Raw genomic sequence first — 25,177 nt, forward strand, 5'->3', positions numbered from 1 at the left:
GACCCTACACCAACCACCTGCGGAGTCCCCCAGGGGTCATCCCTTAGCCCTACGCTCTTCAACGTCTACATGGCTCAGCTCGCCCCCCTCGTCAGAACCTACGGACTTAAAATTGTGTCATACACAGACGACACCCAACTCATCCTCTCCAAAGAACCCAACACCGCCAGACACAATTTTCGAAAAGGCATGGAAGCAGTCGCCAAATGGATGAAAAACAAGGGCCTTCAACTAAACACCAACAAAACAGAAGTACTCATTATGGGCCCACAACCAGATGCCTGGAACGACACCTGGTGGCCCCCTGCCCTCAGAAGTCAGCCCACCCCCATAGACCACGCACGCAACCTGGGAAACATCCTGGACTCAGAACTCAAACTGGGCTGCCAGATCAACGCCGTCTCGTCGTCCTGCTTCTAAACCCTCCGCCTCCTACGCAAGACCTTCAGATGTATCCCCCTCGAACACAGAAAGACCTTCACCTAGTCACCAGCAGACTCGACTACGGCAACGCACTCTACGCCGGAATAAACAAAAACCTCACACGCAAGCTACAGAACATCCAGAACGCCGCTGCAAGACTGTACCTCAACCTGCCAAGACACTGCCACATCTCCCAGCATCTGCGCACACTCCACTGGCTCCCCATCGAAGCTAGTCACCTTCAAGATGCTCACCCACGCTCATAAGGCCCTCCACGACACCGGACAAGCATACCTGAGCAGCCGACTCAAATTCCACGCACCCCAAAGGACGCTATGATCAGCCAAGCTCTCGTACGCCGTGGTCCCCCGCACCAGTAAGATCAGATCAGGCCACCGCTGCTTCTCCTTCCTCGTGGCCAGAGCCTGGATCGCCCTTCCTCTCCACCTCAGACAGACATCTCTCCCCATCTCCACAAGCAACCTCAAAACCTGGCTCTTCGACAGACCCCCTCCTTGATGATCTGGAACCTGTGAACCCCCCCTCCCCCAGCTCCTTGAGTTTCTCACGGGTGAGTAGTAGTGCTTAACAAACACATGATTGATTGACCCACGTCTGGGCCTCCCTGCCAACTTAGGACGAACAAAACGAACACAAGGAGATAATGGACGGATTGCTGAAACTTTTCAGACACTCACCCCCAGTTACAGATTGGGTTGAATCCATCATCATTCTTTAGCTCACTTTGCCACTCCAGTTCAGACACAGCTATATGCAAATCAGTCTTGAACCTGTGCCTCATGGGAACTGCCAAACCGTGTGTTCACTGGGCCGGAAACAAAGAGGCATAATATTTTGCAGGAACGTTACTAATGGACTTTCATCCTTGGCATCTGAGAATACAATCATACCACTCAATAAAACCAGGTTCTCTAAAACATCTGGAATGTCACTTATTGACTTGTCAAAGGGCTCCAAACAGACCCTTCACCTTTTTTTTTTTTTTTTTTTTTTATTGATTTCAGGGCAGCCTTTTACCACATAGATTGGGGCAGGCTCTGGAGTAATCTGTCCCACTGGCTGATTTCGCCCCCCCCCCCTCTCCCCATCCAGACTTCCTAATAACTCTCCACATGGTTGCAGGTGAAGTTGGGTGCAGGATTACACCTCAAGACTAACACCAACAAGCTGTATAAGAGGTTGAGAAAGTGCCCTCTTTCTTGCATGGTATGCCCCCACTTCTCTTCCAGGGGATCCTCATTAAAGTCATAAGCACTGAATATTCCAGCTCACATGCGGGGACCCCGAAAATAAGATAAAATTATATATGTAAATCACATATAAATAGCTCCACATATATGTATGCACATATATCCTTTTTTCTCACACCAATGCAGCCCCAAAATAGAGGCTAAACAATGTAAATACTCATACATACACTGTAATTAGCAAGGAAACAAAAAACACATTAGGTCAAATAGCACTTGAACTTTGTGTTTTAATGAGCAAAAATACTCATAAATCCTGAAAAATGCTAATAAATAGACATTGTTAGCCACAGGCTGCATTGAACAGCAATAGCATAGAAAATGAAACCATTTTCAACAAAAACTGGCACCGTGCCTTTAAGGCAGCCATTACCCCTGGCTTCCCATCATGCATCAGGGGTGACAGTTAGGTCAGTTGTTCTTTCCGACTCCTTCAGTCAGGACCCTGGTTCAACAGCTCCCTTTCTTTTTGACTTTCTGTCAAAAAATACTTGAGATTTTCTACAATTTTTACTTTCACTCGACGTCTTTTGGGCATAGTGTTAGTGCTGCCTTTTTTAAGTCTTAAAAAAGGAATTTTTCTGTCAAAATGCCTTCTCTTTTGACAACTGCCCTTCCTGTGGGAAGAAGGCCAAGACTGACACACATCCTGTGTGTATCCTCTGCCTCCCTGACTCTCTGCAAGTTCTTGTGAACACTGCAAGTCTTTATCAAGGAGAACTCTCAAAGATTGGGAGGGAATTCAAATTTATGGTCTCTCAGAGAGGCAGGTCTCCTAAGAGGCAGAAGAGGCACAGGACGCGTTCGACGTCGAGAGAAGTACTGACTTGTTCTCCTCGGCGTCGGGATCGGCGTCGAAGAGGCCGTCGACGGCGAAGACGAGGATACTTCCTTCGATGAGAAGCAAGGTACCTCCGCTGCAGTCTACGGGGCGTGCAGCGTCGAGGGAGAAGTCTCCGTTGGAGCATAGGAGTTTGACGTCGTGCCAGCTGGCGTCGAAGCATCAGGACCAATCTTCGACATCGCGGCTTCCTCCGTCGACGCCCAGTCATCGGCGTTCGACATCGAGGCACCCTCCGTCGGCGTTCGCCCAGCGACATTCGACGTCGAGGCATCCTCCGCTGTCGCCCAGTCACCGGCGATCAATGTCGAGAAGGTCTCCGTCGCCTTCACAACATCAACGGTCGACATCGAGAAGATCCCCGTTGCGTGGGTCGACTTCAAAACATCTCTTCGAGGCAAGTCTCTCCTTCCAGACCCCAGGGGAGGTCGCCTTCGGGGCAGACTACTCAGGAGAGAGTTAGTCAATCCTCGGATCAGTCTCATGCCTTAGCACCACAGCAGAGGTCTTTTGATCAGCTTCAGCTGCGGAGGTGGAACATTCTCCAGTGCATATGAGCCCTCCGACTAAGAGGAAGAGAGTATCAGACGAGTGTGCTTCTAGGAGTCGCACATGGTCTACTTCCAGGCACCCTCCCAGTGGTGGGTCTCCGGTGAGCCTGTCGTCATTCTCTTCGGCTCCCGGTCTTCTCACCGTGGAAGATCTTCAGATGTGGTCTCGGATAATGAGAGGTCCAGGCATTCTCCTGCACGTTCGCACCAGGGGCAAACGGCTATCTCCGTGTAGGCTTCTGCATCACTGGGCTCCAGTCAAGGAAACAGCAGCCAGGTGGCAAGCTCATCGGGTCAAGCAAGTCTCCCGACCCAGAGAGCGATCGCGCTCCCGAGTGCACTCCAGTAGGCGAAGATCGAGGTCTAGGAGCAGGAGACGGGCTCGCAGATCTCCAACTACTTCTTCATCTCTGACCTGTTCTCATAGGGATTATTCTCCGACTCTGACAGACAGCCCTCCATCCAGAATATCCCCTATAGATGAAATGTTCACATTTTAGGAAGGGGTGCTTTGAAACTGAGTGCCCATGACTACTCCACAGGTCAAGACTTCTGTGATCTTTGAGACCTTGCATCACAGATCGGCACCCAAGCCTATGCTGCTGTTGGTACCTGGAATTATAGATTCCGTGAATTAGGTCTTCCTTACTCCAGCGACTATAAAGTCAGCCCCAGCAAAGATTCTTAAAAAGTATCGCTCGCCAGAAGAGGATCCACTTTTCCTCAGGTCTGACCCACCACCAGACTCAGTGATCATTGCGGGGGCGAAGAAATCCAGTGCTGTAGCTTCCTCATTCACAGTGCCTCCGGATAAGGGAAGCAAATTGCAAGATTTGTGGGGAAGAAGAGTCTGCAACACCTCAGCCTCTTTTCTCAAAGTCTCTAATGCGGAAGCCCTTCTGCGGAGGTATGATAGATCCCTGTGGGATTCTCTCCAAAGATTTACTGAGAAACTTCCTCAAGAGGACCGCAAAGATTTTGAGGAGATTCTTTTGGAGGGCTGCCAGGTCTCCAATCAGATCATAGGCGCTGCGGCGGATGGAGCTACCCTTGCAGCGCATGGCTATGCGCACGGAATAACGGCGAGGAGGTCTTCATGGTTGCGCCTGACAGCCTTAAAACCTGAGGCTCAGGCTAGAATCTTGAACCTGCACTTTTCGGGAACATCACTGTTTGGGGCAAGTGCTGACGAAGAAATTCAACGCATGAAGTCAGAGTTGGACACTCTTAAGGCTGTAGGGCTTGAAAAAAAGACTTTCGGAGGAAGTTCCGCTCCTACAACAAGGGCTCTTCCAAACAGAGGGTTCAAGCCCCTCACTGGCATCAGGGTCAGGACCAACAAGGGCAACAGAAGTCCCAATTCAGAGGCAAGCGTAATTCCAGAGGAGGTGGAAATCAACGCCAGGGCAACAGTACCAACAAGTCCCGCCCAAAGCAATGAGTCCTTCCTTCACCCAGCGCCGTTGACCACTCCAGTGGGGGGGGAAGCATTGCGCATCATATGTCAGAGTGGGAAAACATTACTCAAGACCAATGGGTGTTGACTACACTTCAGAATGGATACTGTCTTCGTTTCAAACGCCTGCCTCCACCCGTTCCTCCAAGGCCAACCTTGCATCATCAACTCATCCTTTTGAAAAAGGAAGTAGGGAAACTTCTCGAAAAATCAGCCATCGAGAGGGTTCCACTCGCTCCAAGGGGGAAAGGAGTGTAGTCCCGATAATTCTTGGTCAGAAAAAAGGACCGAAAGCAGAATTCAGGCCCATTCTGGACTTAAGAACGCTAAACCTGCATATCAGAAAGGAAAAGTTCCGCATGTTGGCACTTCACCAAATATATCTGAATCTCAGGTGGGGAGATTGGATGTGTTCGATGGACCTCCAAGATGCCTACTTCCATGTCCCGGTGCACCATAAACACAGAAGGTTCCTGCGGTTCCAGGTGGGGACCTCTCACTACCAATTCAAGGTCCTCCCCTTCGGGTTGAAGTCAGCTCCCCGGGTATTCACGAAGTGTGTTGCAGTAGTAGCGGCCGCTCTACGCCGCAGGGGAGTCTTCGTGTACCCGTATCTGGACGATTGGCTACTGAAAGGTCCTTCCCCAGACGCTGTAAGGAATCATTTCCAAACCTGCATCCAGCTCTGTCACCGGTTGGGGTTGCATGTCAACTTCAGCAAATCAGTCTCGCAACCCACCCAGAAGATTTACTTTCTAGGAGCTCTTCTAGACTCCGAGGTAGGAAAAGTGTTTCCTTCGGAGGAGAGACGGTGTGCTATAACTCAAAAGTGTCAGCTGGTACTCCGCCACAAGGTTCAGAAAGTGCGAAAGATTGCCTCCCTGCTAGGTTTGATGGCTTCATGCATCTTTCTAGTCCCGAATGCCAGGCTTCGGATGCGTCCTCTTCAGCAGGATCTGGAGGACAAGTGGGACCAACAGTCAGCTCGCTGGGACGATCGGATTACTCTTTCAGAAACCGCTCGAGCTTCCATTCCATGGTGGATAAAGAAGCAGAACATGCAGGTGGAGATTCTGTTCCATCAACCTCCTCCTGCACAGACCTTGATCACCGATGCTTCTCTACAAGGCTGGGGGGCACACATGGGGCACCTCCAAGTGCAAGGTTTGTGGTCTCCCAAGGAATGTACATATCACATCAACATGCTGGAGTTGAGAGCAGTTCACCTGGCTCTCAAGGCGTTCCTTCCCTCGCTTCGGGAAATATCACTATTAGTACAAACGAACAACACCACCACGATGTACTACTTAAACAAGCAGGGGAGAACGCGCTCACGAATTCTGTCACTGGAAGCCCAGCGCATCTGGCATTGGCTTCTGGCTCGCAAATTGTCAGCCACGGTGGTCCACCTCCCAGGAGAACAGAATGTGAGGGCGGACGCGCCGAGTCGTCATTTCGAAGACAGAGAGGACTGGGTTCTAAACGACGAGGTGCTTGAAGGCATCTATCAGTCTTGGGGTCGTCCCACCTTAGATCTGTTCGCGGACGACGAAAACACCAAATGCCGAGACTTCGCCTCAAGGTTTTACCGTCCAGGAACAAGAGGGGAATGCCCTTTTGATAACTGGTCAGGGGAATTTGTGTACGCCTTCCCACCCCTTCCGCTGATCTCGAAGGTGGTGAGGAAGCTGACACACTCGATGATCCTCATTGCTCCCGACTGGCCGAGACAATGGTGGTACACGGACCTGCTTCATCTGTCAGTGGCTCCTCACAAGAGGCTGCCATGCAGGCCGGACCTGTTATCCAAAATGAACGGGAGGATTCATCATCCCAACCTTCCGTCACTGAGCTTGACAGCATGGCTCCTGAGGTCATACAATACGGCCATCTAGGATTGCCACAGGACTGCATGTCCATCCTGAAGGAAGCGAGACTGCCTTCCACGAGACATTCTTATGCCTGTAAATGGAAGCGCTTCTATCTGTTGTGCATGCAAAATGGTCATCATCCTATTAAGGGTCAGGAAGAAGTCGTTCTTCCTTATTTGTTATATCTGGCGAAAGCAGGTTTAAAGTTCAATTCTATTAAGGTACATTTAGCGGCTATTAAGGTACATTTAGCGGCTATAACAGCGTATAGACGTGCACCTGCACAACCTTCTTTTTTCCAACTGCCAGCTGTAAAAGACTTTCTGCAAGGGTTGAAAAAAGTGTACCCTCCAGTTAGTCCTCCTTCCCTACCCTGGGAGCTGAACCTGGTTCTGCCAAAATGAGTGGGTCCTCCTTTCGAACCCATTCATAAAGCTACTTTGCAGCATATTTCCTGGAAAGCTGCTTTTTTGGTAGCAATCACGTCAGCTCGTAGGGTGAGCGAAATTCAGGCTCTCTGCTCCAAGGAACCTTATACAATGTTCCACTTGAATATAGTACTCAGGACACATCTGTCTTTTCTACCCAAGGTGGTGTCAGATTTTCATGTAAACCAGGCCATATCTCTGCCCACCTTCTTCCCTAATCCCTCTACTCCAGCTGAGAGGGATTTGCATTCTTTGGACCTGAAAAGAGTTTTAAGTCTGATCAACTATTTGTCAACTATGGTTCGATCAGGACAGGTTATGCAGCCTCGAAACGTTCTATTTCAACATGGATAGTTTTGTGTATCAAGCTTTCCTATCAATTGGCTCAGAAAACCCTGGGGTTTTCTCCCAAGGCACATTCCACCAGGGGTAGAGCAGCTTTTCTCCATAATGTACCCATGTCTGAGATCTGTAAGGCGGCGACCTGGAAGTCCGTCCATATATTTACCAGACATTACGGTAATACTAGTTCTCTTCCAGGGGTATCCACATCAAAGTCATAAGAACACCCATCCGCCTCCCCAGGTAAATGAGATTTGTCTGTTTTCTATGGCTTATGGTTGAGCCCTGACTTCAGGGTTATGCAAAGAACAACTGACCTAACTGTCACCCCTGAGGCATGATGGGAAGCCAGGGGTCATGGCTGCCTTAAAGGCACGGTGACAGTTTTTGTTGAAATTGTTTCATTGTCTATGCTATTGCTGTTCAATGCAGCCTGGGGCTAACAATGTCTATTAGCAGTTTTCCAGGATTTATGAGTATTATTGCTCATTAAAACACAAAGTTAAAGTGCTATTTGACCTAATGTGTTTTTTGTTTCCTTGCTAATTACAGTGTATGTATGAGTATTTACATTGTTTAGCCTCTATTTTGGGGCTGCATTGGTTTGAGAAAAAATGATATATGTGCATACATATATGTGCAGCTATATATGTGATTTACATATATAATTTTATATTATTTCCGGGGTCCCCGCACATGAGTGGGAATATTCAGTGTTTGACTTTGATGAGGATACCCCTGGAAGAGAACTAGGATTACAAGTAAGTAACTTATCCTTTTTGCTGAATTGCTGATGTGCTTTGACTGAGTGTGCCCTGGGCTCTTGCCAATCAGGTACCCAGGGCCAATGTTCCTTCCCTAAACCTGCATTGAAGCCTAAACCCAATTGGCATCTCTGGCCACATGTCACCCCCTGGTAAATGGTACCATAGGTACCCAGGGCACTGTGACCAGAGGAGGCCCCTAAGGGCTGCAGCACTTATTGTGCCACCCTTAGAGGCCCTGTGCCCTGACACACACACACACACACAGCCTTTGCAGGCTGAGTGTCTTGGTGCAGAACAAAACGAAGAATCGACATGGCACACATCCCTGTGTGCCATGCCCACAAAACACTGCCCTGACACATCAGTCACCCCTCTAGCTGGGTGTCCTATGCCAGTGGTGGGGGTACCGGTGCATGTGCCCTGTACCCCTACAGTACACAGGTCCTTTCCTGGGCACTGTAAGTGCAGTGCTGCCGTTAAGAGTATATGGCGCTGGGAGTTTGTTATTATGAACTCCACAGCACCATAATGGCTAAACTGAAGACTGAGAAGTTTGGTACCAAACTTCTCGGCACATTAAACCCACACTGATGCCAGTGTGGGATTTAGTGCAAAATGCACGACAGAGGGCATTTTAGAGATCCCCCCTGAAACTCGACCAACTCCCAGTGACCTCACTGAGTGGCTGCCCCCATCAGACATGTTTCTGGACCCCTGGGTTGAGAGCTTGCTGCTCTCGGGGGCCTGAAGCATTGCACATCCTGGGACGAGGTGCCTAGTCTCCTCCCCCAGGATGGGCAGGGTTCACGAAGGAGAAGCTTCAAAGACATACCGCCTATGTGAGCAGCTCCAGAACACTTGCTGTACTCAGGAACTGATCCCCACTGGTTCTACCCCCCCACTTTGGGCGGGAGACCCGGCGGGAAAAACAAAATGCGGAAGAGAGGTAGGTGTGCCCACCTCTGCCAATTCCACCCCTAAGGTGGGGGAGGCGAGGTGAAGCACAACCTAGAGTACCGCCATTTTGAGGATGGGGGAGCCAGCCAACCAGGGACAGGCTCCTGCCCCCCTCCCACTGGAGAGTGGCAGAATAGGGGGTGTACCCACCCCAGGGAAGGGACCCATTAGTCCCTGGCCTTTACCTACCTGTAACGCTCCTAAATTTAGTAATTAGGGGCACCCTTGATCCTTCCCTTCTCAAATCCAGCAATGACCAGAAAAGTAGGACGATAAGTAGTGCAGAGCTAACAAGAGTACGACGCCCACTGACTTGGCCCCAGCCCTACAGGCCTGTCTCCCCTCGAACCACCTCTTGTGAAACCCCGGCGTGTCCAGCGGCCAGCAACCTCAAAAACCCCGGAGGACCTGCCTGCATTCACTTTCCAAGCTGTTTCTCCTGTGAACACTGGACGTGTTTAAACTGCAGCTTCTGGTGCCAGCCAGGAACCTCAAATCCAGCACACCCGCCGAGCCAGGCCCATGTTTGAGTGAATAAACACCACAAGGAGGTCCCGCCGGCGATCCAGACCTGAGATGCGGCGACCCCAGACCTGCCTCAAGCCTCCATACGCTGCCTCAACCCAGAGGACCCCCCACTACTGCGACCAGAGAGGGTAAGAAAATCCGACATCAGAAGGCACCCCTGCACCCGATGCCCCACACCCTTGTGTGCCCAACCCAACGGTGCCTAACCACCTCTCTACATCCCAACTTACCCCTCGAAGTGGTGGTCACTCCCGAAAGATCCTCGTCCCCGAGCCTGCAGTGTTTCTTTGTCCCAGAGAATCTCCATTGAAATCAACAGGGCACCCTACCTCAAAACAGCACCCTGCAACCGGCTGCCCTAGCACCACTGAGGGGGCCCCTTTGGTGCTAACTTGGTCCCCAACTTGCCCTGAGCTTAACCCTAGGAGCTTTGCTCCCACAACCCTGTGGCCTGCTTGCCAGCCGCCACCAACCGGAGTCCCTCTATCCCTCATAGGATAACATTGGGCCTCCAAACTCTGCACCCAGCCGCCCGAGTGCTGCTGAGGGTGCAACCATGCATCACTGACCCTGGGAGACCCCTGAGTGTAACCCCAGGACCCTAACTCAAAAGACCGATTACTTGCCTTGAAACCGATAACTCATTTATCCTCATAGGATAATATTGACACTTTTTCTTCCAAAAAAGTTTCTAAGTGTCGACTTTTGAAAACTAAAAATATTCCTTAAAAATCAGCCGAATAACTAAAACGCATTTTCTCAACTGTTTTCAGGAAATGTCCCAGTGCTGAATCCAGGATCCAGCACTGAGTAAGAAAAAGTAACGATAAACTAACTTACCTGCTAAGTGTATTTCCTCCCATAGGGTAACATTGGTGATACTATGTGAAAACGTTTCTAAGTGTCAACTTTTGAAATGCGAGCAATAATATTCTTTAAAAATCGTACCTTTAACCAAAACGCATTTACTCACCTGTTTTCAGGAAATGTCCCAGGGCTGATTCTAGGATCTAGTCCTGTGTTAGCAAAAGTCATGTGAAAAGTAATTAGATGCATTTTACTTACAAAGCCCATTCAATTGAATGTACTATACCTGCAATGTGTTGCAAACTGCTTTCTTAAAACTGGAACCAAAACCAGTACACGTTACACTGCTATTTTGAACTGTGTTCATACAAGTAATTTACTACAGAAAAGTATTTTTATGCTTACCTGTGGGCCAATTTGTGCGTTAGAAGGAGGCAATCAAAAGGAAAAGGTTGGCATTGATGCAAACATTTTCTTAAATCGAAATTTACGGGTCTAACGCTGTCCTCCCTACTTCAGGTAGTGCAAGCCAAACTTTTACCAACTATAACATACGGCAACGAACTCCTGAGGGGCAGGGATACCAAAATACTGGACAGCAAAGCGTAAAGAATCTTCTTCAGCCTGGCAAACTACACTGTACCAGCACAGATTCAGCTGGAAATCGGACTTCAAAAACAGACCCTGGTCGGGCAAGGAGCAGTCATAATCTGCTGGGGTAAAATCAGGAAGTCAGCCCCCAGCACTTTAAATTACTATCTATGGCAGGAGCTGCAACAGAGAAACGCATCACCTGCCAGAACTTATCTTTAAGAATCTTTGATTAGGACCAGGATGACCGAGCTTTAAAAAAGGATCCGTCACCAACAGTTTTGAAAAATAAAATACAGCTTCTTACGCTAGTTGAAGACCAGGCTACCTTCTCAGGCAGTGGCCACACATAGATTTCACTTAATAGCTATAGCCTACTGGCTTCTTAAATATACTTTATCGTAGGTTACTCAAGAACCATCAAGGAGCAATATCTGAAATCGTCTGGAGGTATTGCCATCTGCACTGCAGATTCCCTACTGGCAGAGGGAGGCCACATCGATTGCCTGCCGATTGTGCGACAGAAGTGCCACACTTGTTATGCACTTGTGAAGAGCTGCTGGATGTAAGGAGACAGTTGTTCAAGTCCCATTTTAACCTAAGAGGGCTGTACATGCAGAGACAGGCTGTGTTGGCCTGCTTCGTGCCTGAAGACTCACAGTTGAATTGTCGTTTTTGGGTCCCGGCCTGCAATGGCTGCGCAGACATGCGTAGTCGAGCTGGCGAGATTTAATGATCCTGAGTACGTTTCACTAGCCAGGTTAAGCCCTGCCCCTTTTTTCCATTGGCTGGCATCACCGTTCATGCTAAACGGTGGCCAGCCATTGGAAAAGAGGTCCCAGTGACGTACATCTTTCTTTTTAAGCCCTGTCCTTTTCCGACTGGCTTACTTGACTTACTGCTGTGGTAGGTTTCTTAGCTTTTTTTATGGGGCGAAACAGATGGCCCCATAAAGATGATAAACCTTTTACCACAGCAGTAAATCCGGCTCTAAAAGAGAAATGTGTACGTCCTGTGTCATGGCAATCGCTTGTTAACTGTGGGGCGGCACTTTTTCTTTGAGAAGAGACGGGTGTAGTGATTCTCGTTTAATGTCTTCGTTTGCCTGATGTCTATTTCACTGTGGGATGGTATTTGCCTTTAGGAATTGACTTAGAAAAGGAACGCGATGTTCATCTGCACGTCGTTACGTCCAGCGGCTCTGCGAAAGCGGACACCTGAGGCCATTGTCTATTTAAATGCTCTCATTAGCCAGTCTTTTATCTGGGCGTTTTTATATCACCAGCTGCCGGGCTTTACCGCCGGCAACCGTAGGCAACTTATATTCGCACATCGAGGTAATTCAGTATTCACCTAGAAGGATGACTGCCCTGTTAATTAAATTATAATTCTATTAAAAGTTCCCAGAACACGATGTGGCTGGAAACCAGACTTCTCTGCCGGAATGCAGCGCTGCGTCTGGAAGGCAGCTCCCACCACCCCGGGGTGTTTGAGAGGAGAGAGGTGGGTTGGCGAGCCGGGGTAGGATTGAGAGGGGGTTGCGGACGTGGAGGAGGTGTGAGCAGACTTGTGCTGCGCTTGCAGCTGGAGGTGGGAGCTTCTGCTTTCATCCCCGTTGCGCATGCTCCTTTCATCGTGCCGTCGTGCACTCTATTGTGCACATGTCGTTGGCGTTCAGGGAGAGGTTCTTGACACACACGGCCTGTTTTAACAGCTAGGACTTGAGTGAAGAATGAGTATGTCACCACACTCACTACAGACCCACCGGGCTCCAGGGAGTGGGGGATTAAGGGTGTGGCTCTGTGCTCGTGAAAGAGTAAGTGATGTCCATTGAAATGACTGTGTTGAAACTGCGCGTAGCGTGCGGTGGCAGACGATGTCGAAGGCAGCAGAGAGGTCTAGGAGGATGAGTGCTGCGGTCTCGCCGTTGTCCAGCAGGGTCCCGATGTTGGTGGCGGCGATGAGGGCAGTCTCGATTCTGTGGTTGCTGTGGAACCCTGACTGGGAAGGGTCCAGGATTCTGTTTTCTTTGAGGTATCGGGTTAGCTGTCTGTTGACGGTTTTCTCGATGACCTTGGCTGGGAAGGGGAGCAGAGATCTGGGCCGGAAGTTCTTGAGGTCTCTTGGGTCTTCCTTAGGTTTTTTGAGTAGGGCGTTGATCTCAGCGTGTTTCCAGATCTCTGGGAAGGTCGCGGTCTCGAGGGAGAGATTGATGACGTTGCGTAGGTGGGGTGCGATGGTGCTGCTTGCTCTGTTGAAGACGTGGTGCGGGAATGGGACTGACGGAGAGCCGGAGTGGATTGCGTGGATTGAGCGCATGGTCTTGATGGGGTCATCGATGCTCACGTTGGCCCATGCTAGCAGGGGGTCGTGGTACATTGGGTTACGGAGTGTCTGTTGTGTTACTGTCTGTTGGGGCTGTCTGGGTGTTGCAGCTGTCGTGGATGTCTGCTATCTTGCGGTGGAAGAAGGTGGCGAGGGAGTCGCACAGGGCATGCGACGGCGGGATGTTGTTGGTGTTGGAGCTTGGGTTGGAGAGTTCCTTCACGATGTTGAAGAGCTCCTTGCTATTGTGTGCGTTCTTGTCGAGGCGGTCTTTGAAGGAGGTCCTCTTGGCCACCCTGATGAGGTCGTGGTGGTTGCGGATGGCGTCCTTGTGTGCTGCGTGGCAGTCCAGAGTTTGTTCACTGTGCCTTTTCTTCTCTAGTTTGCGGCAGGCTTGCTTGGAGGCTAGGAGTCCTCGGGTGAACCAGCTGGCCCTCTTGCTGGTGTCTCTGTGGGGGGGGGTTTCTTCAGCGGGGCGAAGGTGTTGGCGCAATCCTCGATCCAGTGTCTGAGGCTGTGGGCAGCGTCGTCAGTGTTGGAGGGTTCGGTGGGTGGGCTGAGAGCGAGGTTTGCGTGTAGTTGGTCTTTGGTGATTGCTCCAGCAGTGGCGGTCTATCTGTTGGGTGCTGTGGTGTGTGGTGGATTTCTGGAGGGCGAAGTGGATGCAGCGGTGGTCGGTCCAGAGGTGTTCGGTGGTGTGGCTGATGGAGACGTACGGGCTTGAGGAGAACACTGGGTCGAGCGTGTGGCCGGCGGAGTGGGTGGGTGTTGTGACGAGTTGCTTCAGTCCGAGGTTTACGAGGTTATCGTTCAGGGTTGTGGAGTTGTTGTCGTTGTTCTCAAGGTTAAAGTTCAGGTCTCCGAGGAGGATGTAGTCGGTGGAGGTCAGGGCATGCGTGCTGATAAAGTCAGCGATGGAGTCGCTGAACTGGGTGGGGGTCGGTAGACGAGGGTGCCTCTGAGGGTGGAATTAGGGTCTGTGTGGATCTGGAAATGCATGTGTTCGGCGATGCTGAGCGCGTCGTCTGTGCTAGTCGAGAACCTGATGCTGTTCTTGTGGACGATGGCGATTCCTCCACCGACTCAGTTGGTGCGGTCTCTGTGGGTGATCTTGTAGCCGTCTTGGATGGCTATGGCGATGTCTGGTGCGGAGGAGTCGTTAAACCAGGTCTGTCAGGAAGGCGACGTCCGGGGATGTTGTGTCGAGCAGGTCCCAGAGCTCGACGGCATACTTGCGTGCGGAGCCGGTGTTCAATAGTATGCATCGGTTGGGGTCTTTCTTGGCGGGTGGTTCGTCTGCTCTGAGGCTGGTGTAGCTGCAGTTCCGGCAGGTGAAGGGGCCTTGTGTGCAATTTGGGACTGCCTTGAAGCAGGTGAGGCTTCGTCCAGAGTTGAGAGCGTGCAGAGTGCTGGCGTCGTAGTGGTGGCGGTCGTCGTGGCAGGTGCGGGGGCCATGGGTTCTGACACTGGGCGCGGTCCAGGCGCGGACAAGCGCAGATGGGCTCGCCTTAGGCGCGCCAGCAGCGTGGCCGTGCAGCGGCTGGCATATATGGGGAGGTGGGAGGGAGGAGCAGCTAGGAGGCGGGAGGCGGGGGCAGCGAATGGGCAGTGGGCAGTCAGGGGGACGGGGCCGCAGGGGATGCAGCGGTGTGGGCGGTGAGGGACAAACTAAGGTAACAGGAGGAAAAAGGGGCACAAAAATCCAGGGTAAAACGAGTGGAACAGAAGGCAAAAGGGGCACAAACGAGGGAAAAACGAGTGGCACAGAGGGCAGAAGGGCATAAAAAACGAGTGTAACGGGCAGAAGGGCACACAAAACGAGGGAAAAAGGAGTGGAACAGAGGGCAGAAAGGCTCAAAAAACGAGTGGAACAAAGGGGAGAAAGGCACAAAAAACGAGGGAAAAACGAGTGGAACAGAGGGCAGAAAGGCACAAAAAACGAGGGGAAAACGAGTGGCACATATATATCCACATTCCTGACATTTACGCAAAGAGTGACGCAACCACAAATTTCCTAAATTGTCATGTCATGTCATGTCAAAGGTTCTTATATAGCGCCTTATCACCGCAAGGTCTCAAGGCGCTTGCTTAGGGAACCCGTCCTAGCTTTTCCCTGTGAGATAACCCCTACTGGGCATCCCCAAGGTGAAAGCCAGGCATCCCGCCGTGGGGGGGCTGTAGTGGAGATTAAGCAAGCTATTGCCCAGAGTTGCAGAGTGTGAACCCGTGATTTGAGTAGGCACCGAAGTGAGAATTATCGAGACCGTGGACATTTTGGGCTCAAGACCCTGCCGCGTCGGCAATTGAACCCTGGTCCCGGGTCTGACCTCTGCTTCAGGGTCTGCCTCCTCTAACCAGTGAGCCACACTTCTCCACAGAGCTCCAGAAATAAGCAGGTTCTCAAAACCTGCTTAATAAAGTAGCCACTGTTTATTTCATACAGAATACCATAGTAGAAGGGGATGCAAACTAATAAAATCTTCATAATAAATTAGTCCAATTTCCATGTGCCATTTCCAGTTGGAGCACCTTGATGGTACAGCCTAGGTTTTCTTCAGACATTGGTTTTTAAGGGCTTGGAGAATCTTTCAAAAAGCAAAACCACATAGACCAGCTGTTGCCTTGTATTCCAAAGACATTTCAACCTAAGGCTTCTGTCTTACTTTGTTTGAAAATCTAAATTGGGATTCAAGTGAACCAGTAAATTGTAGTTTCCTTATTTCTCTCTGAAGAGCCCCGGTTCCTGTCTGCATCAAATAGTATACCCATAAATGCCCAGGGACCTACTTTGCCAATTCTTTTACCCAAAATAGTTTGTGGGCTAGTCTTGGCAGATTTCAGTCCACGATCATTGTAAAAGTTTTACTTAGGATAGTTCTTAAACCCAATTCTCCCATGAAAAAAACAAAGCATCTACCAGTTCTTGCAAACCGCTGGTGGTGCTTTACATCACTACTAGAGAAGAGTGGGAGTCAGGTGATTACCTACTAGGGGGCATATCTTGTCCCTTTTTCACAAGATGTTTTTCTCGATAGTTAATACTTACATTAAAAAGAAAAGGAACTAAGATTTAAGCCTTGTCTGACATGACGTTCAACTACAAAGAGCTAGAATATTCTCCCTGTGGACCATACCTCACCGTGGCGGCAGCATGAGAGAACAACTGGCGTAGAAAAGTTGCTATTGATTCCTCTATGCCTAGACCTAACCTAATAGTCCAAAGCTTGCTGTCATTAACACAGTTGAAAGCGCTGGTGAAATCCATGAAAGAAAGGTGAAGGGAGCCTTGTTTCGCCTGGTTATATTTTCTTATTAAGAGATGTAAGTTGAGAGCTTCTTTTGCTGTGTCCTGCCCTTTCCTAAACCTGTATTGCACTGGTGTTAAAGTATTATTTTCACATGCCCATGTTTCCAGTCTGAGAATTCGCCCATCCACTTTAAACATTAAGTTTCAAAGTGATATTCAACGCGCGACTCTCCTTCTACACCCCCCCCCCCCCCCGCCAACTACGCTCTTCCAACCAAGCCCTTGCTGCTGTTCCTCGCATCAACAAAACCACCATGGGAGGAAGATCCTTCTCCTACCTGGCAGCTAAAACCTGGAACTCACTCCCTATTCACCTTCGCCTCACTCAAAACCACCTAGCATTCAGAAAGCAACTTAAAACCTGGATATTCGACAAATAATTCCCCACCCTTCTTCAAGCGCCTTGAGACCCTCTGGGTATGTAGTGCGCTATATAAATTATTTGACTTGACTTGACATATTCATCAGTAGCTCTTAAGATCTTTTCGGTTTTAAAAATAGGAGCTATTACTGATTCTAACCAAGAATTAAGCTGACCAAGTCTAATGACAGTCTTTTGGGCATTGATTAATATTTGAGCCCACAGCTCACCCATGTTTCTGAACCAATCCAGAAGGACCCCTATAGGATCAGGGGTCTTTCCATCCTTGGTCTTTTTCAAGTTCAGAAGAACATCCTCAATAAACGGTCTGCATAAGAGAAGACCCAAGTTTAAAAAGGAAATCAACTACTTTAGGTACGCGGTGTGGGCCTGCCGACGTGTAAATGCCTTTAAAATAGTCCACCCAGTGAGTGGCCGTGATGTTATTTTCTGCTGTTGGGGCTGGAGACTCATTTAATGCCACTGTTACAGTTTAGTGAACTAACTATAACGTGAACCTCCATCCTGCGCTGCTTATACCCTCTTGTCTTACATCTATCATGAGATGTTAAATGGCATCATTGATTACATCTGTCATGACATCCCAGTCTTGGCCTCTGGCCAGATCCTCCATTCAATCCTCATGAGGAGTTTGACATGGTGCCTAAACTGTGGCAAAGCCCTACACCCAACCTTCCGTAAGCATAAAACCTCCTCTGTACATGATCTTCAGCATATGTAGTACAAGTTTGACTCGAGCCTAGGTTTGTTCGGGGTCTGCACCCAGCCGACTCAAAGTGGCCAATTGCCACTGTGCATAGACTTTGTTGGATGCACGGTCTGGTGTGGTCATGCAGACAACGTCCACTTTACGTCTAAAGTAGGGGTTGGGTAGTGCGCTAGCCCTATTGCCAATCACCCAGCCCTCTGTATGAGGTCAACGTCCACTTTCGCACGGCCTTTAGCCATGCACAGTGTGGGGGTTGGCCGCAGGGCCTGATCTGTTGCCATGCCCTGCGCCTACACGTCCATGCTCGCCTAACCTCCTACTGTATCAGCCTTCATCTCTTTACAGCAAAGGTTGACCAAAGGGTCGGATCTCTGTGTGACCTACCCCCACTGCATCCATCCTTCGGATGACTAGAAGTAAAAAAGACTATGACATCAGTTAAAAGTGCTCATCTTGTTAAATATCCAATGTATTTAGTATCTTTCAAAAGCTTACAGGCTAGCTTGTAAGAGTCCAGACATCCGTTATGTTTGTTGTATTATTCCTTGTTCACAAAGTCTATAGCACACTGTCAGAACCATTGGCTGATCTGATTATAGTTAAACAAAAACATTGTTGAAATGACTAATCATGATGTCATGAATGATGTCATTTAACATATCATGAGTGATATACCTTGTGAGATCATAAGCAGTGCATTATTTAGGGGCAGGGTAGGCCACTAAACTATAATTGGCCGATGTCTGTTTAAATATTTTTTTTTAAACCATTGGCCTGTCTCCTTCAAATACTAAAATACAAAGTACATTTTACCACTGTTTTTTTGTGTGTGTGTCTGTGTGTCTCTATCTGCCCATCTTCCCCCATGCTGCAAATCCATCCATAGGCTTTAACTTTTCTTACCATCCTACCTTTTGTATAATATATGCCCTGGCACTCCTTGCTGAATTAATTTAGTTGCTAATCTTGTGTTTGTTTTCATTCCCAGGTCTATGGCCTCTGCGTTCAGATTCAAATCGGGACACAGATGATATGCTTGTTTTGTCTTTTGTTGGACAGACCAGGTTAGTTTGTTATGCCGTGATGTTCCATTGAAAATCGATTTGCTTTGTATTTTGACTTCTTGCTTCAACTGAATAGAGTACTATTTTGTTTTTAATACAAACTATCCTTCTTAGTATGTCACATAAATTGTTTTCAGTGATACAGGCTTATCTTTACATACTAAATGTATGGCAAAGCCGCTACATGCTCTCCAGTTTAATGGGGCCCTAGTATGACTTGTTTCTTTTTTTCTGAGGTAAAATCCATATTTAATTTTGTTAAATGCAGGCGAGGTCTCTAGGTTGAACTGGACTCGTTATGTAATCAAATGATTGTATTTGACATCCTTTTTTTAGATCGAGCCTTAGCAGGCGCTCATGCGCTACTCTGCAAGACTTATTGTAGACAAGTAGCACATAGAAGCCCCGCCCACTCTCCGCCCACGTTTGCTATTGGCTTGTGTCATTGTCTGTCCTAAATGCTGGCTTCTGATTCATCAATAGGCTTGTTAGTCCCTCCTTAGTATGCCTCCTCTTCATTTGTCTACTTCCATGACGACTGGCCTCTTCACTGCAAGTGTTCTACGGTACGTGTTGTTTAAATTGTGAGCACTATATTCTTTAATGTGGTTCTCCTACTGCCTTCTCTGCTCCCCCTCCCTCCCATTGTCTGTGCCTTCTCCCCCCACACCCCGCCCGCGCTCCCGTTGTCCGTGTCTTCTCTCCCCCACCTGCCCGTTCTCCGTGCCTCCCCCCAGTTGTCCATGATGACTAATGTTTGCAATGCAATAGGTCTTGCGTAACTGCGAGACCTTTTGCATTGTAAAGGCTGGTCTTCCCTCATTGCAGTGACCCGGAGACAGAGTGAGGTTGTGTCTGGGCCGAGGCACGTAGAGCCACTGTACTTTATTTTCCTATTGGATGTGGCGTAATAGCCAGAGATGCCGACGATAGAACCAGTTCCGAGTCTGTGTCGCAAAAAATCCTGTGATTCTGGGCAATTCACTTAATCTCCTTGTGCCAAAATCAAATTAACGTCCAACATAACTGATATTTATGTAAAGGGTGCCAATACCTTCGGGTCGCGTTTGCGCAATATAAAAAGTCTCAAAAATAATTGTGCATTATCTGTAGTTGGTAACACTGGCTGCTTCCAGGCTATGCACTTTTCTCGCACTGTAATCGCTCAGAAAGTAGGTGAGCCGTCAAATAGCAACTTTAGGGGAAATCGCTGCCTCCCAAGAGCTCATAGGTCTTGTATGGCGCATCCAGACAGTTCTTGCATTTAGTCGAGTACACATTGCATGCTGGGAACGTTATGTTCACGCCATCATCTGCAACAGTAGAACTACAAGTTGTACTGTGCAACTTGCTGATAAAAGAAGTCATTCCATGTGACTGTGTGTACCTGGCCCTTGCAGCAAGTGCCAATGTCCAGAGCTGGACTCTGAACCCAAAACAGCCCTAGCACAGTTTCAGACTCTTCCCCCCCCCCCCCCCCCTTACTGTGGAAGGCGAGAGCAGCAAGCGACCCTGTCCACTACAAGGGGGGTTGAGAATCCAGCCAGAGCACTTGGACTGTCCCCTCCTTATCGTGCAAATCGCAGGTACAGGCTCACACACCTCACAACCTGAGATAAATAAAAAAAAAACGCAGGTCATTTAATACACTGCACTCTAATTTAGCTAGGATTTTACTTTTTTCATTTTGTACCTTCTTTGTTGGGCATTCTTACTGTATATTGCATGCACAATGAGGGTTACGTTGAGTTTTAGGTTGGTGAGATTAGCAGTCCGTGTTGTCGGTTAGCTGGTTTTCAGTGTCATACCAGCCAACGTACAAAATATTTTCACTGTGTGACGAGGGTGCCGGGAATGGTGCCGAGAGCTCACTAAGAATCACTGTGCCGCTCACAAAGACCCCCCTTCAAAAAACAAGCATTTGCAATGCAATAGGTCTCACATGTACGTGAGTTTAAGCTATTGGTATTGTAAATGACAATGTGTTTTATTTGTTTCTAAAAACAAAACATAAATAAAAGGCATTGTCATTTACAATGCCAATAGCTCAAACTCGTGTAAATGTGAGACCTGTTGCATTGCAAATTCTTGTTTGTTTGATATGGACTAATAAGCTTTGTCATTATGTATTGTTTGGATGCCACAATTCTGCAGTTCCGCATTACTGTGCATAATTTACTATGACTTAATAGCCCTAATTTTAGTCAATCTGTGATGGATATGTTGGCCCAGCTCTTGTTCACACTTGTAATTGAAATCTGCTTGCTAGCTGCCATTCACAAGTGCTGACCGTCAAAAGCTATCTTGCTTGTCTTCTGTCCGTTCCACTGAACTCGTAGGACACACATTACATTAACTTTGCACTTGTCCACCACCGCCCTCTGGTCAAACAGATTACACTTAAAGTATCAACAATATTACCTTTTTATTGCAAATAAATATTTTCGTAGGTGAATGTTTTCAATGTAAGCAAAGGAGTTTATTTGACTGCAGCTTGCCAACACTTTTTTCAAACAAACACCATCAAAATAAGAATTCTGGCTGGGTCATAATAGCCAGAGTTTTGGTTGGAGGGACACCTACTGCTGGAAATGAATTTTGTCTTTGAAACTTTGCCATAGTTTAATCTCCTTCCACTTTTCAAACTCTTGAGGCTAATGTAGAGTATTGTCTGTTATCCCTTTCAGATTTTCATGATATCCAGCTGAGATAAATTTAGTTAATTTAAATGAAACTTATCTGCGTAAGTTATAATATCCTTAGTTTGGCATTGATGCAGCTCTTGTGGATCTACAATGAACATGTCTACCTTAGTCTGATTGCAGGCCCTACTAGATGCACCCTGTTGATGGGCTGACAAGTGTCCTCAGTCTCCTGAGAGGAGTACTGAAGTCTAGCAAGCGAATACTTAGGCACCTACCTAGGATGGGCCTATTTGCTCCAAGAAACAAATCCTCCTGTTCAGGTGGGACTTAAAAGGGACCTTTATGCACCTCCTTAGTCTGCCTTCTGCTAAAATGCCAAAATCCCATTGTTCTCAGAGGTGTGAACTACCCCCTTGGAGGGTCAACAATGGTGACTAATAGGGAATAGCTTTTCAGTGACACTTAGATTAGACAACTCTTGAACCCTTAGGTTGGGTAGATGAAACACTTTTGAAGTTGTGTAGGGCAGCTAGACCTGCTCTCACACATGCCTCTGCTGTTGAGAGGGACCAGAAAATGTGCTGTATTTTTGTAAGGGGTGCATCTGTGGGTGGAAAGCTCCTGCGCTGCCGTTATGTCTAATAACTGCCCCCTCAAACATGAAGAGATAAAGTGCTGTAATCTTGCAGAAAGTGGGAGGAGAGCGATATTGGTGAACCTGCCATTTAGAAGGGTGACTGTGATTGCTGCTATCCAAAGGAAAATTGAAATTTTGGTAAGAGATCCAGACTTGACTAAGTGGAAGCAGCTTTAACACCAGATTGCCCTGGAGTTAACATTTGTACTGGGGAAGCCCAAGAGAAAGAAGACTGAGCTAGGAAATTAGCAGAGTATACATCTAGGCTTTCAATGTGCTGCAGAACTCTTTCACACCAGAGCTTGGATCATGTATGCTTCCTTCGGTTTCTTAAGAGAAATAACTGAATACACCCAGAGGGACATCAATGATCAACTTTACACAAGAGGAAAAGCGAAACAAAACAAATTTATATTCTGTTAATAGCTTTAAAAAATGGCTAGGCAGTGCTGCCTATTAACCTGCTTTAACAGTTTGCAGCAAAAAACTGAAAAGTCTCTAAATGACAGTTTACAAAATTGTAGTTTTGCACTAAACGGGACAATAGCTGGAAGCTGAGATGCTTGTGTATTTTTGTTTGATTATTGCTGCCATTTCTAATTAATCAGTGACCAGAAAGCTTTGTATTGCAAAGTTTTAGTTGTGTGTAGTAAAATTGTCTTAGACTATTTTCAGATATCTCGCAAATATATATATAGTTCTTAAACATGATAACACATGGTTAACCAGCTGTCATTTTCGATGGTATCTAAGGAGAACAGTAATAGAATAGAGGTATCAAGGGAAGGGGTAACAAAAGAGAAGGAAGTAGCAATGCAACAAAACAAAGCAATTCAGCACCAAGAGAATATTCTGCAATTAGATCAGGTGACAATTTGTTTCAGTAACTCAGCATTATCAATACAATGAGACTTTTCGCCTTACTATATCCCTTGCTAGTCTCGTGGCTCCCTTCTAGGGGGTTATGAAGGTGTACACAGCCCTCGACACGTGTCGTTCCATTTACCCCATACTTTTTCCCACTTCCCGGGGCACCCTCTATTAGTATCAACAGTTGTTCGAGGCATGTGGGCTGCTAAATTCAGATCTATTGCATAGATCGCCGCCTAGTGTTGGGTCCGGATGATTGCACATTGTTGTCCTGGAAGAGTCTTCGAAGTATCACGAGATAGGTGGCTCCTCCCCTGGACTACAGTGCGCATGGGCTTCGACTCCATCCCCAGATTGTTTTTTTCCGCCATTGGGTTCGGATGTGATTTCGACGTCTCCTGTCGGAATCGATAAAAACAGTTCTCTAAAGGCCAAAAGGCTTTCTAACCTCGTCGGTATTGTTGGCGTTCGGTTCTCGTGTATACTCCAACTCTTCGAGTCGGTTTTCTGGGGAGTCGTGTGACTCTTCGGTCATCGAGGCCCTTTGACGCAGCAAGACCCCGACGAAACTACAATGGAACGAAGTCCGTTCAAGAAGTGTCCCGTGTGCGGTTCGAAGTACCCACACATCGACGTGCATCCTGTATGCAACAAGTGCCTGTCGCCGGACCACAACGAGGCCGACTGTATGGCCTGTTCGAAGTTCAGGTCGAAGAAGACGCTCAAGATTCGGCGCGTGGCGCGCCTTGAGGCCCAGCGATCGGCACCGGCCCCGGTGGACATCTTCAATGACCCCGAAGCAGACGAGCAAGAGCTTCAGCTTCAGATATCGCCTCCATCGGCGGAGGTCGAGGCCGACTACGGAGAGGCCGTGGAGAGCCTGGACCTAGACGAATACGTTGAGGAGGTAGGGGACGACGAGGAAGTTTATGGGGCCGCAGAAGATAGCTCAGAGGAAGAGCTATGCCCCGTCCGTACCATAACTAAGGCTCAGGTCACGGGATCGCCACTCGGCCTTACCCAAGACCTTCCAATAAGTCCTCGGCCCCGCCTTCCGGCCCGGCTACAGACATTTCAGCAGAGCCTCCGTTACAGAAAACGAAACCGAAACCATCGGCTTCGACTTCTTCTAAGATGGCCGACGCGCCATCGAAACAGAAGACGGCAGAGCCGGCTTCAAACCAGTCGTCTACGGAGGCTTCGAAGCCGAAAAAGGCAGTCGAACACGACAAGGCTCCCAAAGGGGCCAAGGAGGCAGGCTCCAAGAAAGTCGTTGAGCATGTGTCGAGTAAGGTGGTGGAGTCGACGTCAAAAAAGAAGACTGTCGATACACCTTCACCCAAGACTGCCGTGCCGAACTCTGAGACCACGACGCAAAGGGGAAAACCTGCCGATCCGAAGCCGGCGGCGTCCACGCCTAAGGCCAAGACAGGGGACCGGACCCTTGCTGTCCAGGGTGCGTCCGCGCACAAACAGAAGTAGTCAACGCTCGGATCCTCACCTGGTGGTGGATCGAAGGCCTCGGTCGGATCGACGAAGCCGTCCGCTTCTTTTACTAAGCAGGTCGCGGACTCCCTGAAGAGGATACAGGACAAGGCGTCGGTACCGATATTGTCCTCGGTACCAACGGGGGATGTCCCGCTGAAGAAGACCTCGACGCCAATCCTCTATACTATGCCGCCGAAGGTAGCGCCGAAGGCTTTCGCACCTCGTACGGTGCCCGATGCCTCAGAGGGGCTGCAGCAGACTCAGCGTACTGGCAGCTCTGCTCGACAACTTTCGCAGAACGACGATTCGGAGCATTTAATCGACGCCGACACGGGCAAGTTAATGCTCTACAAGAGGAACATTACATCCCAGCCAGTGGACTCCTATGTAATCCCTCTAAAAAAGAAAAGGCCTGCACCAGATACTCCAGAGCTTGTGGAACCCATTCCTCAACAGTCTAGGAGGAGTCCGACACCTTCACCCACCTACTCCGATGGGGATGGAAATGAACAGAATGATGAGTATAGCTTCCCTGCCAATAATGACCCTGATGTACAGCAGGACTCATGGATAGACACTGGTGACCAGGGTGACCAACAGGTGGTTAGTGACCCACAGCTTTATGGAATAAAGACTTCTCCTACTGAAGACTCGGCGGCATTTAATGCCTTAATTGAACGGGCGGCTGCAAATCACAAGGTGGAGATGCATGCCGACCCTGTGGAGGTTGACTTTTTGTTTGATACATTCTCTGCATCCGAAAAAACTGTCAAAACACTGCCAATGCTTAAAGGGGTTTTCAAACATGCCAATGACATTTTCAAGGAACCCACCAGGGCTCGGGTGGTCAACCCACGTATAGAGAAGAAATACAGGCCGGCACCTGGGGACCCTGCTTATATACGAGGCCAGTTGCCTCT

General features: G+C 48.6%; 1 protein-coding gene across 1 annotated transcript in view; it reads left to right on the top strand.

Annotated features, from left to right (window-relative positions):
* The window catches only part of DDB1 (damage specific DNA binding protein 1), a 1,014,306-nt gene that overhangs the window by 292,596 nt on the left and 696,533 nt on the right, over window positions 1-25,177 (top strand). The window contains exon 11 of the mRNA XM_078680637.1: window positions 18,542-18,617. Within this exon, the coding sequence (XP_078536763.1) occupies window positions 18,542-18,617 (76 nt within the window). The remainder of the gene's footprint in view (window positions 1-18,541; window positions 18,618-25,177) is intronic.

The sequence above is a fragment of the Lissotriton helveticus genome, chromosome 3_1, assembly GCF_964261635.1.
Source record: "Lissotriton helveticus chromosome 3_1, aLisHel1.1, whole genome shotgun sequence".
NCBI classification, from domain to species: Eukaryota; Metazoa; Chordata; class Amphibia; order Caudata; family Salamandridae; genus Lissotriton; species Lissotriton helveticus.